General features: G+C 46.4%; 2 protein-coding genes across 8 annotated transcripts in view; one reads left to right on the plus strand and one right to left on the minus strand.

Moving 5' to 3' along the window:
• Positions 1–15,616, plus strand: part of LOC101942120 (adenosine deaminase-like) — a 67,696-nt gene extending 52,080 nt beyond the window's left edge. For both annotated transcript variants that reach the window (XM_065565923.1, XM_065565918.1), the window contains one exon: positions 13,722–15,616. The gene's annotated coding sequence lies outside the window, so the exon portion shown is untranslated. The remainder of the gene's footprint in view (positions 1–13,721) is intronic.
• PKIG (cAMP-dependent protein kinase inhibitor gamma) overlaps positions 1–22,941 on the minus strand; it is a 60,931-nt gene that overhangs the window by 8,151 nt on the left and 29,839 nt on the right. For 4 of the 6 annotated variants that reach the window (XM_065565932.1, XM_065565933.1, XM_065565930.1 and 1 more), the window contains exon 3: positions 609–790. In XM_065565932.1, the coding sequence (XP_065422004.1) occupies positions 609–756 (148 nt within the window). In that variant the 5' untranslated portion in view covers positions 757–790. Of the gene's footprint in view, positions 1–595; positions 791–22,941 lie in introns of those variants that run through there. The other 2 variants (XR_010592266.1, XM_065565934.1) reach the window with 2 other exon arrangements.

Raw genomic sequence — 22,941 nt, forward strand, 5'->3', positions numbered from 1 at the left:
CAGGTAGACTAATCAGTTTCCCTTTGCTTTGAGTGGGTTTCACTTTTAGGCTCCCTGGCCTTAGTACACCCAGCTGGTTAGCATGTGTGAAAGCAGGAGCAGAATGGGCTGCAGGGGAAAGATTACATTAAAAAATTCTATTATTAAAAAACATAGAAACACAACTATGGTTTAGGTTTTCAAAGAGCCTATTATTCTAAAGCACAGCGGGGGTGAGTTTGTCCTGCCGGTGCCCTTTGCCATTAGATGCCCCGCAGAAGAGACATCAGTGTTTGAACTGGTTTACACAAAGAGCTTTGACAGGAGCATGTCCGTGTTTTACCCATTACGAATTAGAACCTGAATCACCATCACACTCACTGTAAGGAGCTCACAGCAACAGGAAGTCCAAGTTCAGACAAACGTACCCATTAAATAAGAAGGCAGTGACACTAGGCAAGAATGGGCCATTCCTCTTCAATGTGCTTGGGTTTCCCAACTGTGAGCTTTTCAGGTCACACCTGACTCCCTGAATTTGCGTGGAGTTGAATATCTTGGCCTTTCAGGCTAGGCCTAGGGAGCCATGTTTCAGGGGTGGCCATGGCAGTTTCCTCGCCTTGCACACTCACCTGCTCCTTCAATGGAGAGCTCGCCTATGTCGCCTGCCAGCTTCCGCATGCTGATGGAGGTTGCGTCTCCTTGGATGTCGTGGATAGCGTTCCTCCGCCCAGTGCGATCACAGGAAATAAAGTCAGTGTACGAGGGCTCAATCTCCATTACTTCGCTTGCATTTCCAAATGCATAGGAATCCCTGTGGGGAAGAGACAGTGCTGAGGTGAGGGGTCCTCAGAGAAACCTTGCTACATCCTCTTCTGAGCGCCTCAGGTTAAATGATCACATGGAGTTTAACTGCGGCATGGAAAAAAACAGTTCTGGTTAATTTTGCTTTGGGCCATCTAATACCAGCCACTAGATTTGCAGGAGAACACCCTTTGTTGTGTGAAAGGGCATCTCTAGTAACACTGACCTGTGTCTGGTGAGTTGGGCCAGACAATAAAGATCAGTCTCTTATCAGCACCCCTGTGAGTCCGGCCATTATTACACTCTCTGCAGTTGGAAGCAAAGAAGATGAGGCGCTTGACTGTCCCTTTTTAGCCCTCTCCTTTAGGAGTTAACATAATGAGAAATGGCTGCGCCCTTTTCTGCAGAAAAAGCTTTATCTTTGCTGTTTCCAGCTACGTTCTTATAAGGATAGTCAGTGGCGCCTGGGGGGAGGGGAGGACCTTCTGCAGTGGGTTGTGCACAGAGATGTCCTTTGGATGAAATTCACTACAGTGCTGCTGCCCTGTTATCTTCCACACCAGTCTATTTGGAACAGGTCTGGAGTCCCCACCTCCACCACCTGGCTGCTTCACCCATGGCCCCGTCTGCCCAGCTCCACTTATAGGGTTGAAGTGGTGCAGCAGTCATCATGCTGGGGGTGAATTTCACCTGAAAAACCTGTCTGTGCGCACCACACAACAGAAGACTTGCGACTCAGCTGTGTTTGCTCTGATGGGTATGGAACAGATAGCAGCAAAGAGAAAGTCCTGCTAGCATTTGGTCTAATGTCAGAGCAAGGCATGTGAGGACAGCAGGTTTCATTCTGAGTCTGCAGAGGGAATGGAAACTGGTTTGGTTTTAATGACTTGAGCTCCAATGTTACCGAACCCTGTCCCTAACTTTCCTCTGTTCCTAAAAAACATCATGGGATCTTTGATCCTAGGCCAGATTCAGCTCTTGCACTCAGTGGAGTTCTGCCTGTGTATACCATGGCTGAATTTTGACCCACAAATCGTCAGGGTGTCTGCTTTCTATCTCCTCTGAAAGGCCCTTGGAGCGGGCAGTGCTAGGTCATTGAGTCCATACTGATCTCAGCTGACATTTGTTTGTCAGTTTCATTTTGCAATGTATATAATGAAGTGTTCATTTAAACCGCTTGGCGATAAGGAATTAAAGTGTGAAATTCAAACCTTCCATGATCTTTCTGGGACATTTGACTCTGGGGCTTATTTCTGTGCTCAGCTTCTGAGAACTATTTAGAACGGCCAGATCTTCTCAGCCATGTCAATAACTCCAGGAGCCAGCTCCTTCTCTGATGTGCTTTGTATTTAAGTTGCTCCTTTTCATTTGAGTTGACTGTAACTTGCCAGCGTTTGTACAGCACACCCTGTCCAGAGACTTTGTCAGGCTCTGAGACCATGGAAAAAACACACTGTCTTTAAGCACGGAGCTCGCTGTGAAATTCACTTGGAATTCTGCCTTTGCTCTGGAAATCTGGCACTCTTGATTCCTGTTCATGCTTACTAGGCATTTATTTGGTTTATCTGCATGCAGGTAAGAGACTATTAGTTATTTCTCTCTCTGATTCTGAGCCACTGAAAGCAACGGCTTTAACTTAGCTGACGCTGCAAATGCTGTGAGCGGGGTCCTGATTACCAGTGCCTTGCTCACTTAAGCTAAAATTCAGTTCCTCAGCACCCACCTGTTTCTATGACTTATGGTTAAATGCCCCTAAGGAGAAGCTCCGTGTGAGGCGGAAAATGATTTAGTTCCCTCACAGACTATGCTCAGCACTGAATTTTCGAGCTGCCACAGATGCCACATTCAGATGGACCCGTGCCAGGAAATGACATCCAGAAAAAGGAACTGCCTCCTGATGCAACTGCTCATTGTTGGTAACTCACTTTTTGGCAGTGAAATCCGTTCATCTCTTGTCTTGTTTATTCTGCGTTCTGGCTCAGAAGGGACCCGGACTGCCATCTCTCAGGGACTGAGCTGATCTCTGCCTATGCAGAGGACCCTGCCCAGCCTGCTAGGCAGGGTAGCGAGTTCTAAAGCAAACAGGCCACTAGGGGAGCCTTTGGCGGCAGCAGCAGCAGCATGCTTACTCCTGTCCCTTCTCAGATCTCACCAGCCACAGAAAGGAATTAAACAGAATTTCCTGGGCACGTGAGCCGAAAAGCAGCTGCAACACTCATGACTGATGAGTTTAAGGGGACACAGTCAGGGCTAAAAACTGACTGCCCCAAAAAGGACTTTCACCTTCAGCAGTACAGATATATTCTTCTCTCCAACCCATGTGTCCTGCCAGCAGAAAAATACCCATCAGCCATAGAGCTCCCTATTGCTTGTAATAAACAAAGCAGGGCCTGCTGCCACAATGGACAGACCTGCTCTGAAGGAGCCGCTGAGGGCCAAATTCCCCACTGAAGTAAATGGAGCCCCTCCTATGTACTCTAGGGCAGGGGTTAGCTCTGCCAAGCTCATTCCAAGGGCCCACAGCAGTGACTTTCTCAGCTCTGGAAATGCAAGGCCTGTTTCTTCAGTATGATACGGCCCCTTTGTGCCGCTCCACTGACAAAAGGCCTTAAACTCAGCAGCCCTGGCCAGCTGAGAAGGGGAGTGGCCAGTGAAAAGGATTGACAGGAGAGTCTCTCTGCTCTGGCTATTTCCAGGCGCTAGAATCATCGCTTGGGGCCATAGGTGACCCAACGTGAGTTAGGAGAGCTCTAACGCTGCTCTAAATGACTCCAGGGGCTGAACAAAGAATGGCAGAGCTACCAAGAATGCATAAAAGCCAACTTTTCCTTTCTCTTTGGGTCCTGCCCTGAACACAGGCCAGCCACACCTGAGAGTCAGGCCCATAGAGAAATAAAATCATTATCCTGTGACCTCAGAAGGCTAAAGTGATGGTTGGTGGGGAGAGTTGGCTAGAGAGCTGGAGAAGAAACTGAGGATAAATGTTAAATACTCCTTCATCCTGAGTTTTAGAAGGATGGCTCAGCCCAACAGCCTCATGGGAAATATTTATAAATCTGGTACGTTTCAGCTGCTGATGTAATTCCGAGTGTTAATGTCGTTTTAGGAAGTGCTGGGGTTGGCTCAGTGGCTGGATGTTGGATTTGAAGAAGGGCCTTTGCACACTTCACAGTGGAATCTGCTTCTCAAAATCCTAGAGTCTGCAAATATTCCAAACAGGAAATGCGAGCTACTGCCTGCAGTGCAGCTCAGGAGATTGGGGAGGGCCTCATCCTGGTCACCTGATCAGGAGAAACTCCCACTGGCTTGCATGGAGTCAGGAGTGCAGGACTGATGTCTCGAGGAAGGAGAGATTGAGTGAAGGGAATGAGACCACTCAGACCTTTCCCTGTGCATTTCACAGAAATCATTGCTAATGAAAGTCTCACTTCAGTGATCAGCTCTGGCAGGCAGAGGGACTGGCTGGGAGGGGGACTGTCATATTGCCACAGCTCTTTCCCTTGGCGATTGTCCTGTGTGTCAGGTTAGGGTGTAAGCTCCTCAGGGCAAGAATCTTGTCTCATTAAAGCACTATGTGCTCTTCTGCTACTCCTTAAATAACAGCCACTGCCCCCGCCCTGGAATATGGCTTATAACAGGAGGTGCAGTGGCTAATCTCATAACCCCAATACACCTTAGACAAGGAAAACTCCTCTATGGGAAGATGGCGAGCGGTATGTTTATGTTCACTTGCATCTGAAGAAGTGAGGTTCTTACCCACGAAAGCTTATGCTCCCAGTACTTCTGTTAGTCTCAAAGGTGCCACAGGACCCTCTGTTGCTTTTTACAGATTCAGACTAACACGGCTACCCCTCTGATACTTGACGGTATGTTTATGGTGGCTTTTATGCTGAAGACTGAAATTCTTCTCCCTTTGCTCCAGCACTGATGCTAGCAATGGAAGAGACACTAGTGTAGACTGGACTTGTGTGTTTTTACTTTCCTGTCATCCCGCCCTGCTCACAGCAGGTCTAGACAACATGCTGGTAAAGCACCAGCAACTGGCACTGCATCGATGGGGAGCTCTTGTAGCTGAGGCCAAAAGGGTGGCCTCCCCCACCTACAGGGAGAGAAGAAAATAGGATGCTCTTTAACTTACCTCACTTTTCTGAACCTCCCCACTGTCACCTTCCTCCAGCCGATGCAGCCTCTGCAACCACTGTTTTCATGCTTCTGGTTATTCTCTACCTCCTGCCTGGTTTCCCCAGTGCCAGCAGCATCGCTTTCCCTGCAGTCAGTAGTTGGGGAAGGAAGTTCCTCCTCCGGCTAGAATAAGTTCTAGCCTTTTCCCTAGCATGCTGCCATGATAGCTATCAGTTTGCAGGCCTCACCTATGAAGAGCTTCTACCCTCAACCATGCGAGTGACACTTCCCCAGAAGCCAGTGACTCGCTCATTAGTGCACAGTGCAACGCCCTGCTGTCCTGTGCAACATCGCACAGGAGCCTTGGCAGAGCAACAAGCGCATTAGTAACAGGGTCGGATGGGAGCGGGAGGTCAACACCAGAAAGAAACCACATAATTCAAGAGCTATTCACAAAACTGATTGTCAATTCCTGTCAGGATCCCTCACTTCCTCGCCATTCAGGATTTCCCTGGCTAGCGGCGTTCCCAGGATTCTAACACAGTGCTCCAGGCAGGGAGAGGAAAGGTAATGGGCTGCATTCCTGCTCCCCCGGAAAGGGATCACAGCTGCCACTTTTCTCATCTTTCTTTTCCTTTCTCCTTCCACCTCTTCAACCTCCAGCAGTTGGAGGTGCTGGGAAAGCACGATCAGCTATAGCCCTCGCCCCTAGTCGGAGAATTGGCGTTACACAGTAAAGGCACTGAGTCCAAATGCATTAGACTGGGGTTGGCAACCTTTCAGAAGTGGTGTGCCGAGTCTTCATTTATTCTCTCTAATTTAAGGTTTCACGTGCCAGTAATACATTTTAACCTTTTTAGAAGGTCTCTTTCTATGAGTCTATAATATATAACTAAACTATTGTTGTATGTAAAATAAATAAGGTTTTTAAAATGTTTAAGAAGCTTCATTTAAAATTCAATTAAAATGCAGAGCCCCCCGGACCGATGGCCAGGACCCAGGCAGTGCGAGTGCCACTGAAAATCAGCTTGAATGCCGCCTTTGGCACGCGTGCCATAGGTTGCCTACCCCTGCATTAGACCAATGGTTCTTGGTGCGCACAGAGTGTCTACTGTTGCGATGGGGAAGCATCTGTCATAGTTCAAGCAGTGATTGCAGCCCAGGCAAGGATTCTTGAAGGGTTTCCAAGGGCTGTTTTGCCCCCTCTGCAGCAGCTTCACTTCTTTCCTTGGCAGGCAAATTTCTTTTGGCGTAAATTCCACCCTGATCCATATTTGCAGATGAAACCAAAATTGAAGGGGGGAGGGGAAGCAAACACAGGCATCCTGGGCTAACCTGCAAAGTGTTGGGGGGGGGGAGGGGAATCTAAGAGCAGTGGGAGAGCAGGAAGGCAGGTAAATACATGGAATGTCCAAAATCTAGGGACAGCTGCAAACAGCCCAATGGAGGTGGGAACCTAATGCAGCACCCCCACAGTGCATTCAAACATTTGCATTTCCATTTGTTTCTTAGCTCTTTCCCAATACAACTTCTCCATGTGCACATGCCCTACGCAGTAGTTTCTAGAAGGAGAGGCAGGGTTGGCACTGTGGGTGGGACGGGAGGGCTTCACAGAAGGATCTTGATCTCAACAAATTGCCCATGATGTGAGACTAAAGACAAATCTGATCTTAGCATGGACCCTCACTTATTTGCACTGAGGGCTGCATGGCACGTTGTGAATGGCTGGATTCCACAAATCGAGGAGCTGGTGAGAAAAAAGGGCAGGATAATGTAGCATTAGTTGGTTGATGCGCCTGGCAGAATAGTTCTGATTATTTGTGGCAATGTTTCATAATGTACGCTGGAATGCCCTGCCGGTTTGGAAAAGTAACGGCTCAGTGTGTGGAGACTTTGCTCTTGGAGCATTTCTGGGAAAGGGGAAGACACTGTGCAAATCATGGGCAGCGTTGGCTTGGGTTGATGAGGCTCTCCTGAGCTAGATTCCTTGGCCATGCCCTGCCTTGACCAGCAGGTGGCTCACTTGGTTCATTTTCTATTGCATGGCAGGCTTGCTCCTTGGGATCCGACTGGGAACGGCCTATTGGGGAAAGCTTCCAGGAGATCTGTTAAGGCTGTGGGAGTCCTCTGGAAACTTTTCATGGGTTCTAGCCCTTTAAAAGCCTCAGGCTGAGCCCCTCTTCATATTGGGAAGCTGTTGCTGTACAGAGAAGCGGGGGGAGCCATGAGACATCACCTTCATTTGATCTTAGGAGCTGATTTTCAACAGGCAGCATAGTAACTGTGCATGTTGTGTCTCTGGGCGGGTGCAGATGAGTAAATTTCAGTTACTAAAAATGTCTCTTAACGTCTGTCGATCACAAGAAGGAACTGACTTCCCTTCCCTGCCTAGCAGAGATTGGAACCAAAACCAATGTGGAAATCAACAATGTAGTGACGCTAGAGAAACCCAAAGAACATTGGGATCTAGTCTCACATCATAACCTGACCTTTTACTGTCTGTTTCTAATATTCATTTCAGGTCGAGGGGGAGGAGGGAATTTGTAAATGAGACAGACTCTTGCCAAGAACTCAATGAGGAAGTGTGCATGCGGTCTAGCAGTTTATTAAATCCACATCAGTGCATAGAAATCCCTGGGCTTTTGAGAGCGAGAAATATCTATGACTACCCCAGGAGGGTCACTGCCTACATCTCTTTTTGGAGGGGGAGGGATAGCTCAGTGGTTTGAGCATTGGCCTGCTAAACCCAGGGTTGTGAGTTCAATCCTTGAGGGGGGCTACTTAGGGATCTGGGGAAAAATCAATACTTAGTCCTGCTAGTAAAGGCAGGGGGCTGGACTCAATGACCTTTCAAAGTCCCTTCCAGTTCTAGAAGATAGGATATCTCCATTAATTTATTTATATTTTCCCCATTTGCCATTGACAGTAACATATAAACAGCTGATGCACCAGTGTGTCAAAGGGAAATGTCTGTGCAGAAGACTTTCCAGTGGAAACAGCTTCTGGGTAATTTAAGACCAGAGGCCCTGCTCAAAGCAGTCTGGATGATTCTCAGACTAAGCATTCAACACCTCTCACAAACCTCTCCACCTTCCCAGGACAGAGGAGTCCTTCAGTTCAGCTCTGGAGAGATGACATTATCCAGCAGGGGACATGGGCACATGTGAGAGAGTCTCGCGTATGAAGAGCTGAGACATTATTTCCTGCTTGTGAATCTGGCTTCATTGCTGATGCTTTGCAATGGCAGAGAGTTGAGGGGAAGACCTCCACCTTTTCCACTCACCAGCTCTGTGGAGATCATCTTGATTTGACAAACACACGCTCTGGCGTGCGCTTATCTTTCCTCACTCATGAAACAACAGAGCTGGAGTAATAATTCCCTGCCTTTACTGACTCGGCCTCTGCATTTTGAGCAGTTTCATTGCTCTGCCTCAGCCAGTGTCACTCCTAAATACAACAGCAGCCTAAGAACCTGCAGCCCCTTAGCCCAAACTCACCTGTTCTTTCAGGCATCCAACTTCTTTGGCTTAGAGAAACTAGCCCTCCGCTATCTCCATGGACTCCAGGCACTCGCATCAAGGCTGAATTTAACCCTATGCACTCTGAAGTTCACTGCTGAAGTGTTTATGTGAATGAAGGGTTAAATGTTCTTGCCCTGTGGTCTATGCCTCTTTTGGTACACAGACCTGGCTGAAATGGGGCAATTTCTGCTACGTTGATCCACTCTGACCCTCTCTCCTTCTCTGAGTAAGGGTACATCTACACTACAGCGGGGAGTCGATTTAAGATACGCAAATTCAGCTACGTGAATAGCGTAGCTGAATTCGACGTATTGCAGCCGACTTACCCCGTTGTGAGGACGGCGGCAAAATCGACTTCTGCCGCTTTTTGTCGGCGGCGCTTACTACCACCTCCTCTGGTGGAGTTAGAGCGCCGATTCGGGGATCGATTGTCGCGTCCCGTCGGGACGCGATAAATCGATCCCCAAGAGGTCGATTTCTACCCGCCGATTCAGGCGGGTAGTATAGACCAGACCTCAGAGTAGCAACTCAGCAGGTAATTCCCTTTCCCCCATACCTTCTTCTGGGGTTGTGGATGGATGGATGACACATCTTCCAAGGACAGTAACTACCAGCGCTTTCCCAAACAAAACAATCCCATGGGGGACAGGGGGGGCTGAGGGGGGAGAGTAGTAGAACAAACAAATAATGAATTTTATTAACAGAACGTGCGGGAGATACACCTGGATGTTAGGAGATGGCTAAACTCAGCATAAAGTCTGGGAGCTGTGAAAGTGAAATGAATTCTATTAAAGAAATAGAATGAATTAAAGAATGCTCTATGTACCTTTAAGTAGAAATGAGAAATGCTGCAAGCCAGAGGGGCAGGAAAGCAGACATTAACTGCTTAATGAATTGCCCCACTTAAGGGCAATTGGTGAAGCATTAGCCTTAGATCGATAAGAGTTAATAAGGAAGCAGGATATGCATATTGTGCCCTATGCAAATTTTACAATTTTGCTCTCTCTGTCCCTTTGTTTAGTTTGCACCCTTTTATCTGTATAAATAAGACTGTTTGAATCTTGCATGGGGGCTCACATTATCTGAATGTATTAGCAGAGCGCTGTGCTAATAAAACAGAGTGGTCTGACAAACTATGAGTCCTGAGTCTAACTTTGACAATTTGGAGGTTCCACCGAGATGGCAACCGTCTTCACTGGGGCTGTGTGATTCCTGACCGTTTTTGTAGGACGACCGTGGTAGCCAGCACCTGGGCATTTGGCCCGAGTGGTCCTCCTCCTGAACGGAAGGGTGCACGACCACCGTGAGGTCTACGCCATTGAACCTGTTGGTTCCCACTCTGTTCTGGTAGGGATCCCGGGATCTGACATCAGGAATCTGGTCAGGTAATTATTTCTGTGTTTTGTCCGGACTGAGGACTGTCCTGTCTCTGTGTCTATCCGTCCTCCTGTGGAGTGTTTGAGTCTGGGTGCCATCTCCGTCCGGGGATCGGCCAACCAAGGGGTTCCTGTCCCCGCGGTCTGAGTGAGTGAAATCTGCACAATCGCAGCCGCACCGCACCTTGGGTAAAACTCTTGGTGTGAAAGCAAGGGCGATTGAGTCAGTAGCCTGTGGGGTCCTTTTGTGTGTTGCACCGGGCATCGCTCTGACGAACCCGAATTTCCTTCTTGTGTGATTGGTGTGTGTAAAGTCCTCCTGTATTGGGAACCAGACGTCTAAGTCGGGACAGTTCCCTAAAGGAACGCCGGCTCAGTTTTAGGAAGGGTCCGGACTCCTGTAAATTTCTGGAAAAATGGTCTAGGCTAACTCAGGGAGATCCCAAAACTCAGTGGCCACTGTTAAAACCTCGGAACAAGGACTGAGTGGACATCATGAAAAACAAACTCAGCCAGCCTAAAACTAAATTGGCTAAAGGAGAGGTTAATTGTTTCATGCAGTGGTGGGAAGAGGCAAATCGTAGGTGGACAAAATCAAAACTCGCCTCTCTCAAATATTCAAATAATAAGTTAAAAGCTTTATTAAAAGCCTCCTCTCCCACCACCAGACTGAGCGCTCCCCTTCACCCTGTTCTCTGACAAAAAAAAAAAAACAACAACAACCCTGGATCGATCCCAACTCCCTTCATACTCCCCTCTCATTGTAAAAAGGATAAAATGCCCCTTGTTCTGTTCCCCTTAGTTGTCTGCCTCAGAAACTGATTCTTTAGTGTTCCATTACCAATTCAGCAAGGAGGGTGGGCTCCTCAACTAGCCCCCACCCTTCCTGGTCCCTTTCCTTAAGCATTTCTTTCAAAATTGTGAAATGACCACAATATCACTCACAAAAATGGTTCATTGGAAAAAGCAGGATTGGGCCCAGACAAGAAGGCAAGCAACAGATAAAGAAACTAAAAAAAAAAAAACAGGTTGGAAGCCCTAAGGGCATAGTGTCAGGCGTAAGTGCAAGTATGAACCTCTGGAACAATACTTAAAATGGTGAAATCTGAGTTGATAAAGGTGTCATTTTGGGAAATAAACAAGTGATTTAAGGAAAGAGTGAAAAGTCAACTCTACAGAGGCTGGAGAGAATTAAACAGTTAAACTTTGTGAAAATGTTAAATTGATCTTGTTAAAAGAATTCTTGGTTTCTTTGCAGCCATTCTAAAGGAAAAATGGGCCCTTTTCCAGAGGAATGTCTGTAAATAATCCAGGTAAAGAGACTATCTAATTAAAATCATTTGACTATGAACAATTGAGTCAAATTTGCTAAAAGAACATAGGGGGGGTTCTATTGGAACTTAACTGCCCCAAATGTATAAAGGTAATGTAATCTATGTACAGCTATGTAAAAACAAAGCAGTGTAAGAGGGGTGTTAAGGGAAAGAAAATGTATATGTATCTGTCTGTCTGTGGGAATATGTGAGGTTTGTAAAACTCCTGTTTTGTAAGTTTAAGATAAATTGGTTTTGTTTTGTTTATAATGCCACTAAAAATCCATTTGACTCTTTAATTCAAAGTTGCAAAACTGACAGACCTTTTTGCCAGACACAGGTAATCAGAGTTGGTTGACTTTGAGATTTGGTATTTAACCTTTAAGGGGTAACTTGATTCTTTACAAAATTTAAATGTTTTCAAATAAAGACCAAGTCATGACTGCAGCAGGACAGTCAAAATCAGAAAAATAGGGAGAGATTCTGGATTCTGTTTGTTTGTTTGTTTTTATAACAAAATAGCAAATGAAAGCTGTAGGAAAAGAATAAAGACAGTGGCCCTCTGAAGCAACAGCAGGGGTGAGGTGCACAAAACAAAAAGAAGCAATGTTAGAAACACTGAGCCTTAAAATGGCTCTGTGTAATCAGACTGTCACTTTGATAAGGGTACATAAAACTCTGTAAGAACAAAAGAAACAGTTACACCTTATGTAAAAATTAATATGGCTAATGGTTTAAAAGTTAAAGTATAGAAGGAATGTGCAGACGTGTGCAGTGTATATTATAGAGGGGGTAAAAGAAATGCAAACGAAACATGCTTACTTAATTAAAATCCTATTAGGGCTCCAAAGGAGCCACAATAGATTGTGTTTTCTTTTTCAGATCTGTGTGTGTTTTGGAAGCAAGAGTTAAAAGTAATCAAAACTCTGGTAAAAGTTAATTGTGTTCCTTTTAAGACAGAGTCTCTGAGCTCTGCTAATGGTTTTGAATCCAAAAGCCAAGCCTGTGTTGATGCAAATTATCTAACCGATAAAGGAAGTGAGAGAACTGCCAGCACAAAGAAGTTGCAGATAAAGAACATACCTGGTCAGCAAACAAATTGTCTAAATAAAAGGCACGGTATAACAAGATACCTTTAATTAAAATAAATGTAATGTTAATAAGTACCCCTGTAACAATGTATAGTGTGTATGATTTTTGAAAAAAAAATCTTTTATGGTAATGATGCTTTTCAGCTGTTACCTGTGAACAAACTTAAAGCTTAATACAGCAAGAAAGACATTGTAACCTTGGTTTGCTGTAAAGGGAAAACTGAGGTACACCACCTCATGGATTTAATGACTGAACAGTGGGATAATTTCCCCATAACTCTTAAAAGATAGAAGCCATTAAAACCTGGCCTGCCTATAGAACAAAAACACAGGAAAATATGGAGGTAATTCCTCTTGTTTTGCCTGCAATCAGCAAGGGTATTTGTAAAAGAAAGGAATATTTTAAGCAATAATGAATGCCACCCCAAAAGGGGTAGAAAAATGTTATTTTTGTCTTTCAGAAAAAGCTAATATCAGCTACAGGACAACCTAATAAGAAACAAATAAAAGTGGGTATGCTTATCCATGCCTGTTGCTCCAAAGCCCTGTAGTAAAGACATCTCACTAGGATCCTGTATGTGGGATAAAATGAATAATGAGACCAAAGTACTGTATAATGGACTATGTGTATGTGTTAATTCTTGGGGGGGAAAGTGTTTTTAAAAAAATGGAAGTGTTAGCAACCTTCCAATAGACAAATGTAAATGTAATGTAAGTAATGTGTTTACAAAAGGTAAAAAGGTAACATAGTTCCTAAAACAAACAAAAAGGCAATGTGGGAAAACGAACCATTCATATTATACATGCAAATAGCAACATGTTAAGAATTGCCACTGCAGAAAGACATAACAGCTTATCATTGGTATAATATATTTTCTGAATGGTCTCCCACAACTACTGGCGTACTAATGTTACTAACCCTAATTGTTTTTTTATTTTAAATTGTATGTGTTTAATTGTAACATTTGAAATGTGCTGTTGGATAAAACAAATGTATGCAAAGCTAGAGCCACAGGCCCAAATCACCTCCCAGTATTTTCTATTATGTGGACTAAATAAGAAGTGACACTGGCGATTAATAATCTTAGTGTCAAAAGGGGGATATGTAGGAGCAGGATTTTATAATGTCCCATAAGAATTAATGTATGATTTGATTTCATCCCTGTCAGCCACCCTTTTTGAATAGCAGAAAGGAATGACAGACCAGAACAATCCTTATGACTGATTATGGTCACCCTTTTGTTTTAGAATAAGTTATAATGTCTACTATGGTTTCCTATATGTATTACAAAGTAGGCCTCTAGTTAAATATACATTTCTTTGTTTTAAGGTTTAGTAAGTAAGAAACAGGATTCTCTATTGTGTCTATGTTAAGTAGATTAGAGGAACATTGAAGGCCTGGGTCTCAATGTAAATTGTCTTGGTTATTGATTGTAAAACTTAGCAAGGTTTAATTTCCAATGCCTTTTTGCTCCATATAAAATACTACTGTTTGTATTCTCAATCTGTGTGAATAAGGAATGTATGCATCAGGAAAAGATAAGGTGTGAAGGCCATTGTTATAGCCAGAGTCAAGGAAGAAGAAGTAAAGAGACTTAAAGGACATCAAAGAATCATCAGGTACTGCTTACTATCCAGATGGCTGTTAAACTGTCTGGCATCACAACGTGCATACATGCTTCGCAGTGTAAGAAGGCACCCCCCCAGCAAACCAATCACCTCAGGACCACGCAGAGTCAATTTTGACTCCAGAAGATGACGTAGAGGAACAGCCTGCAATACCTTACCATCTACGCTTTCGTAAGGGTTGCCAGAAGCAGACAAGGACCTAAAGCAAGGCCCAAAAAGAAGCAGTAGTGAGCCTAGCGCCTGCTGCCTGGTGGATGTAAAACCGTGACTGCGGTTCCCTCAGTTGAGGTTGTCAGAACCGGAAGGGCCTTGCCTCCAACATGAGCCTCTGGTGGCGCCTGTTCCTCGGCTGCTGGTGTCTTAAGGTCTGGGGAGTCCACAATGACAATTCTTTTAGCCAGCAGCAAGTGTGGATAGCTCAGACCCTTAATATTTCTAATTGCTGGATCTGCAGCCACATCCCAGCCCACTCTCAAGCTTGTGTTCCTGTCCTGGCAATCCCACTCAATTCCCGAGACCTCACTGGAGGACCTCGTCCGTTTAACAAAACATGGAACAATAATGACACTTGGGAAGCAGTGGGAATAAATGTATCTAAATGGATAAGTGTGATGGAGGGAAAAGGTCATTGGTGTTGAGTGTGTAATGGACAGGGCTGGATCTGGGAAAAAGCCGTTGCCTTCAGCATATTGTGGCCAATGGTGTATGGGATTATTCGAATAAAACTAAAAAGGGGCGGGCTGGGTATGGGGATATGAATTTTTTTCTTGACCTGAGGATCAAACAGAAAAAAAATCAATTTCATGTTCCCCCTACAGTAACCTTAGTGAAAACAATACAATCTTTCAACACCATGCAAAAAGGCTCCTGAGGTTACAAGCAGTAGTTGAAATAATGGCAAATGAAATCGGAGAGAGTTTAAAAAACCCTGGCCAAAGAAACAGGGGCGATCTGACAGATGGCCCTCCAAAACCGTCAGGCATTGGACATTGTGCTGGCGGCCAAAGGAGGGACCTGTGCTCTCATTGGAAAATAATGTTGTGTGTTCATACCTGATGAACCCAAGGAAGTAATAGATCGCGCTAGTCACTTAGAACAAATCGCATATCTTCCCCATGAAGAGCCGAGTTCTTTATGGAAGTGGCTAAGTAAACTGTTAAATTTCTCTGGCATAGGAAACTGGTTGTTTCAGGGAGCCCTGACTATCCTGTTTGAAATCCTAATGATTTTTGTATGCTTTCAGCTAATCTCCTGTTGTATCCAGAATTGTGTAAGGTATGCCACCCAAGTGACTGCCCCAAAACAGAGTGCTAATATGATTTCGAAATATCACTGATGAACGAAGAGATAAAGAACGATTAATATGTGGAACCCAGTAATTGTTGGTCTTTGCGTAAGCTTGACCAAAAGGAGGGATTGTGAAAGTGAAATTAATTATATTAAAGAAATAGAATGAATTAAAGAATGCTGTATGTACCTTTAAGTAGAAATGAGAAATGCTGCAAGCCAGGGGGGCAGGAAAGCAGACATTAACTGCTTAATGAATTGCCCCACTTAAGGGCAATTGGTGAAGCATTAGCCTTAGATCGATAAGAGTTAATAAGGAAGCAGGATATGCATATTGTGCCCTATGCAAATTTTACAATTTTGCTCTCTCTGTCCCTTTGTTTAGTTTGCACCCTTTTATCTGTATAAATAAGACTGTTTGAATCTTGCATGGGGGCTCACATTATCTGAATGTATTAGCAGAGCGCTGTGCTAATAAAACAGAGTGGTCTGACAAACTATGAGTCCTGAGTCTAACTTTGACAGAGCCCGCACAGTAAATGTAAAACCAGCTAACACTCAGAGATGGAACTGAACCAGGACACCGGGTCTAACTCGCCTTCCGGATCCCAGCAATAGAGCTATGCTCAGTGATGGACCTGGTCCTATCAGGCAGCAGATCTTGTCTGCCCCAGCCTGGAGCCACTTTCTGCCCAAGACAAGAGCAGCTAACACCCATGGATGGGTGCTACCTAGGGCTACGTATCAGTCCTCATTGAGGGTTTTCAGACATTCTCCCCACAGTGGTCCAGCATTGTTGCAGCCTCGCTGATGCTAGCACTGGTGGAAGTGTGTCCTGGGTGCTATTCATCCCTGTACAAAGGGCCAAAGTGCAACTGGATGTCTAGGACTGGTGCTGGCCCTCTGCAAAGGGCAAATTTCACCCTTGGGAAGTGTAGAGGAGGCTTTGGAGAATAACTCATCTGCTCCTGGCAGGCACCAGGATGAGCTGTTCAGGAAATCCGCCAATGATGTGGGCTAAGCCTTCCAGGACGGGCTCCCTCCCCATGAGACTGGAAAAGCTGCCTTTTAATGGCTGGGTTTGCACTACCCTCCCCTAGATCCTGAGGAGAACTGGCTAAGCAGGAATTTTTACAGAGCAATTACCATTCAAACAACCCTGCAGCACTTAGCCTTCACCCCGTGACAGGATGTTTGGCAGGAGAGGAATCCAGCCTGGTAGTTCTGCAACTTGGACAGAGCTTTGGAAGTTGGGTGAAACCTCACTGAAGCTGGTGGATGTAATGGCTGCCCTTCAATCAGGATAAAAGTAAGAAGCAGCTAAGCTCCTTTTTCAAGTAAGACAACGGAAACCATAGGGGTCGCCAACATATGCAAAGCTAGGCAGAAACTGAGCTGTGTGGGCAGAGTGTATTATCTGATGGAGGTAGATGTGTCTCTGAGCAGAAGCAGGCAGAGAAGGCAGCAGGAAAGTCAAGCAGACAGGAAAAGATTATGGCCCTGAGAAAAAGCCAAGAGGGAAAGCTTTTTGGGTAGAGTGCTGGCTGGAAAGAGACTTAGAACTGTGAACCTCCTATTTGATCCCTGCTGTGTTTAGGGAAATAGGACTTTGAGGCAATCATAGGACTGGAAGGGACCATGAGAGGTAATCTAGTCCAATCCCTTGCACTCATGGCAGGACTAAGTATTATCTAGACCATCCCTGACAGGTGTTTGTCTAACCTGCTCATAAAAATCTCCAATGATGGAGATTCCACAACCTCCGTAGGCAATTTATTCCAGTGCTTAACCACCCTGACAGTTAGGAAGTTTTTCCTAATGTCCAACCTAAACCTCCCTTGCTGCAATTTAATCCTGTTTATTTACAAAGAGTGTACATAAAGAAATACCTGACTGTCTCTGATTTCTTCTCCTAAAGGCGACAACCTGCAAGACCCTGAATGCTGTCTAACCGGTCAGGCCAAAAGAGATGACTGCACACACTAATGTACAGATTCCTCCAGCAAAATCTGGTTTGTACCAATATACACCTTTAAAGTAAAACAGAGGTGTCCACTCTCAGCAAGCCTTTCCCCCACCCACGTACACTGCGTTTCATCTCCTTCAGTCGTGTGAGAAGCAAGAGTCCACCTTTGGATTTGGACATGCATCCCCCTCAAGGCTCTTCACTCCAGCCCTGACTGCCTCCCTGCTTTCGTTTGCAGAAGCAGTGTGGTCCAGTGGATTAAGCACAGGCCTAGGGGCTCCCAGTGTGGGTGTGGCTTGCTGTGTGACCTCAGGCAAGTCACTTCCCTTGTGCCTGAGCTTCCCCCTCTATAAATGGGGACATTGCATAGCAGGGGTGTGGGAGGATAAATTAGTTCATATTGATCCCATGCTCTGACAATCTACATTATTATTATTTCACCCTTCACCCTGTCTCGCACCTCTGCGCTCCTCCCAGTTCTCTCAGCCAGCTGCTCCCTTTGCCAAATCCCTCTCTCTGCTTTGCCCCTGCCTCCAGGCTGCCCTGGGTAGCTAAACACACTTCCATTTCCATGAGCCAGCCTTCACCTCCCTCTTCAAATCTCCCTGCTTTCACAAAGCCGCTGTTCCAAACCTTGTGGCCATTGCCTCTGTCCCTGGCCTATGGCCGGGGATATTGTTTTTGCGGAAGTTCCACCAGAAGCTCTTTGGGGCAGGGAACAGCCACGTCCACGTCTAGGCTACATCAACGTTACTGATACAAGCACAGCCCTAGGTGCTGCTGCCAGATGGCAGTGGATAAAATAGCTACACTGCACTCAAGTGTTGCTCCCTCTTGTTAAGCTTGCTTCCTTACCTCTTGCCTTTCTGATTCTTTTGGTCCTCTCCTGCCTTGGTATTGCAGCAAGGACACAGGCCCTGCATACTGAAAGAGGCTCTGCCCAACTCTACCTGGCACTTCAGGCATTTTTTGAGAGGGTTCCCTATTCTCTGCTCAGCCTTAGACATTCCACCCTGATCAAGCAGCTGCTCCTCAGCTGACTGGAAGGAGGGAAGTTCAAAAGTTAAACGCAATGCTAGATTTCTCCACAGAGGTAGGCACAAAAAAAACACCTTCCTTTACAAAGGGAGATACTTTGAACCTGGCTGCTCTGTTCTTGTGCTTGGGGCAGGGAGGGAGGGTGGATGAGGGGGGAAGGTGGCTTTAAACCACCTTTGTCTCTCCTGTATTCTGGGGCTATGTAGGAGGCTGCCTGGCCCCGGGTGTAAATTAGAGCAACCTCCGGGCTGCTATAGTTTCTACTTTGCTTCCCCTGGGCCCTAGGAACCAGAGAATAGCTATAGGGCAGTGCACACCCTTGATGCACACACTCAGTATGCAAGAGGCTGAAAGCAAGGCTTATGTCAGCTCTGCAGCAGTCAGGGAGACCCTCTGCATAGCAGGTATTCCCGAGGGAGGAAGGGGGCCTTCCCACCTATATTTAGGCTCATCTCCACTGTCAGAGTTGTGTGCCACTGAGAATTGGGCCCTTTGGCAGTACAATGGAGTACAGGGGCTAAGTCGGGAATGGGAGCTGAAGCAAACACAGCCATCTCATTTCACCTGGGGAAACATTATGGGGAGCTACAGCTACCCCCCCCCCCACCTTAAAATACCTGGCAGTTGGGAGTTAACTCCCCAAGCGGGCCTGGCCCACCCTCGAACTGCTGCTGGCTCTGAAAGTTCTCACTGGAACTCTTGCCTGCCTGCTGGGGCGGTTGGTACAGCCCAACCAGTTGCACTGGCCAATGGAGACCATGCTGGATATGAGTTATCTGACTTCTCGCGAGAAGGGAAAATCCTGTCCCCTCCCCTTACATGCTTCTCCCGGTGTCTGTGGTCTGAGTTCAGTGTCCTTGGGACAGCTAGAAAAGCCAAGATGAAAGGCCATTCTCAATCCCCATGCATGCTGCTGTTGCCTGGGGCAGTGATTGCTAGGCGCTCTGGGGAAAGAGCCAGCAGCAAGGCACAAGGGACAGGCGCATCCACATTATTGGGCTCAGTAATTGGCTGAGAGTCTATGGCCTGTGCTACATGGGAGATAAGATGATCTAATGGTCCCCTCTGGCCTGAAATTCTACGAAGTCTTGAAGTTTTGAATCCGAAGGAACAGGTGATGCCGATCTGTCTGAATAAAAGGTGCATTTTTCTTAAAAGCATAGCATTGTGGATTTGTAGGGGAAAAGGGGCCTGTGATCAGCTGCTCTCAACAGGCATTACATCCCGCTTCATTTCCCCTTTAATACCCTACGGGGACATGAGTGAATTTGTACAATCTCTTGTATAGACAAAGAGCTTTCTTCTAAGAATCAGCCCCTTGCCCTCTCATTCCACAGTTCAGGATCTATTATTAGAACTCCCCTATTGGGACAAGATCCATAACAACTGCAAAGTACACGCACCAGCCCCGCTGAGCTCTTAAAATATTCATAGAGTGAGGTGGTTTCCTTCTGAGGGGGCCTGCTAGAGCACAGAAAAGGGAGCGACAGGATTTCTGTACTTCCTTCAAGTCTGCAGGGAAAACTCCTGCGGCACAGCCTCAGCCAGAGGGGGAACAAGGCAGAACTAGCACGAAGGGTCAAGGGGTTTTCACCAGGACTCTGGCAACAGGCAGCTGGAATTTTAGCAACCGTTCGAATGACATTGTGCCTGTGAACGAGTGTAAGAAATTTCATCCCAAAGAGCGAGGGGGTTTTGGGTGTGGTTTAAGCCCCCTGAAAACAAGGTCGGGGCAAGAAAATGCCTCCCCACCCCGAATATAACTCTCTCAAACTTGTCATTCTTATTGCTTATTATTTGTATTGCAGTAGCATGTAGGAGCCCCAGTCATGGCACTCCATGGCACTAGGCACTGGACAAACACAGAGCAAAGACAGTCCCTGCCCCAAAGAGCTCACCGTCTTAATGGGCTTTGCTGGCATGCTTGGCTCCTGCAAAGTGCTGAGTGTTCCCAGCTCTTATTACCACTTAATGTTGTGGGAGGCAGGGAGCACAGCATCTTAAAGGCTCCATGTTCCTTGGCTGGCAAAGGAAAGAAGCAATCAGAGAGAAGGTCTCTAGTCTTGGATCCGTCCATGCATGTAACTCCTATTAACTAGAACCTAATGGAAAAGACTTGCCGGGACCCTCCACTAGCTTTTCCAGGATCTCCCAGCAGAGCCCAGACAAATGAGATGTCAGTCTGGACTGTGTTATATAAAGCTCACTGCTGGTTTGGGAAGGAAGTCACTGTAAATAACACTGCACCCTCTGGCTCTCACGCTAAGTTCAGTAAACTCAGCCGCACCAAGTTAAACACAGCCACCTTCTTCAGCTTCCAGGTTATTGCAAGAGGAGGAGGGATTTAAGGGTTCTTTCAGATTTGCCAAAAAGACAGGGCATAAAAGAGTAACATATGAAGGGGATCTAAGGGTCTAACCCTCTGTGCTCATCAACAGATTAATGCTTTTACATTTTATTTGTTTTAAAATATAAATGCATTTCATGCTCATGGAATTAAAGAACTATCTGAAGTGGCCTGAGCTAGCCCCACTGTGCATAGGGGCCCGGTGAACTTCCCCTGCATAGCATCAAAACATCTCAGTCCTCACCTGTTCTCTTGCACTCCCTGCTATTTCAAGCTTGGGCCCACACACTGCTCTGCCAATGCACGCTCGGCCCACCTGCTGCTCTTGTGCATGCCCTGCTGCTCCAGTTCTGAGGACCCCCCATAGCTTTGCCAGTGCACCTCAGCACTGACCTTGTAGTATCCCTCGCTGCTCCACTCGTGAGTTCCTCCTACATAGCTCTGCCCATGTATTTCAAGCCTGACTTGAGCGGTTGCATCTCCTGTTATCCCAGTTCTGGGGCACCCATACAACTTTCCCAATGCATCTCAATCCTAGCCTGCAGCATCCCCTTCTGCTCTAGCTCTGTGCTCCTCAGAAACTCTGTCAGTGCATCTCAGTTCTGGCCTGCAGCACCCTCAACTGTCCAGTCCCCTAGGCTGCCAACAGAGCTCATTCCTGAGCCACCGCATTTCCTGCCGCTCCTGCCACTCAACACAGTGTACGTTCCTCTGGTATTGCACCGGCACAGATCCAACAGACATAACTTATTCAGGCAAGATGGTAAAGTAACAAACAAGGCCCCGGACAGTTGAATAGAACAACTGCTTTTGTGGCTGTGCCGCCTCAGTGCCCATGAAAGAGGTAATTGTGGCAGGACTTTCAGGAGTGTATTGTTCTGCTTTTGTCAGTGGCAACAGCCTTAATAGCATTTGCATTAGCCAGCTTTAACCTCTCAGCTCCAGTAGCAGCTCTGATCCTGTGCCACCTGTTACTGGCAGCACCAGAGTGTCAGTTTATAAAAGGCTACATCTAATCCCATGTAATGGCAATAGATAGTAGCATGCAGTAAAAAGCATGTCTGAGTAATCAAGTGATGAAAAGGGGCTAGCGTAAGTTACTTACAGTTCTCCCTTGTCTGCAGCCTCTAGGGGCACAAACCAGCATCACACAGCTGTGAAGGGAGACTTGGCAATGAGACAGTGGGAGGTGTGATTGTAACACGTGTAGACATACATGAGCTAGCTTTAAGCCAGACAGTGTGCTTCTGCTCCCCAGTGTGACCTGGGACACTTCTTGCAATAGTGGGTGTTTTTCTTACAGCCCCAGTTCTAGGGTCAGGGGTTACATGAGAATCGCAGCTTTCATTGCCCCAATGAGAGCAAGGAAAAGTCTGAAAACCTGACTCAAGTGCCCTCCAAAGGCTGAGAAACCAGAAGGGAAAGAAAATAACTCCAGATGTATTTATTTATAAAACTCTCTTGAGTCTTGGGGGCCTGGATCATTAGTTTGAATGTTTGGGGGTGGCAATACAGGTAATGTGACTCCTTCTTACTCCACTAAACTGCTCCCTCTGAGTATCCAGAGTCAGAGCTGCTGACTAGAGGGATTGAAACCCAGCTATGGTAGGGGGAGCTGGAGTCTATTCTGACTCACAAAACACCGACAACCTTTGTTACTCGGTTCCATACTCCTCCCTGTGCAACACCTTGGAAGACAGTGAATCTCTATTACTGGTGATGATGATGCCTGACCCAGAACGAACCCAGCTTGACTCTCAGGACCCAGGCTGAGTTTGGGACATGGGCAGCTAGGGCTTGCAAAGGGAGCATTTTGGACCTGAGTCAGAGACATAATTAACATAGAGACCATGATGACATTTGTACACAGTTATCCCATTCAGAACGGAACTGCCCCTCCAAGTTACTGTCATCAGGGCCGGCTCCAGGCACCAGCGGAGGAAGCACGTGCCTGGAACGGCACATGCTAAGGGGCAGCATTCCGTCCATTCCTGGGGCGGCACAGTCCGAGCGGCTTTTTTTTTTTTGCTTGTGGCTGTAAAAATGGTAGAGCTGGCCCTGACTGTCATGGTTCCTGTCTGAACTAATGGAGCTTGAGGGAGAGGGAAGGAAAGGGCCAACTGAACACAACAACAGTCCTCTTCTCTCCTCATTTTCTCTCTGTCCTCAGTATCATCTGTCTGTCTGGATAGGCATTTATCCTGCCTAGCCTCACTGTGGTATGAGTACTTCTCTGAAGGTCAGTTTCAAACCAAGCTAAGCTTCCCTTTCAGCTGGAAGGCCAGCTCCTCAATTGGTGTGAGTCACTGTTCAATGGAGTTATGCCAACTGACCTGTTGAAGACCTGGCCCTTGCATGGGGATGGAAGAGACACTATTCCAGTCTGTCTACCTGCATGAGGGCAGGGTTGATTTCATTCTACCTTAGGAACACGGGTCTAGTGTCTGTCCTGAAAAATCCCCCGTGACAGT

The sequence above is a fragment of the Chrysemys picta genome, chromosome 13, assembly GCF_011386835.1.
Source record: "Chrysemys picta bellii isolate R12L10 chromosome 13, ASM1138683v2, whole genome shotgun sequence".
Lineage (NCBI taxonomy): Eukaryota > Metazoa > Chordata > Testudines > Emydidae > Chrysemys > Chrysemys picta.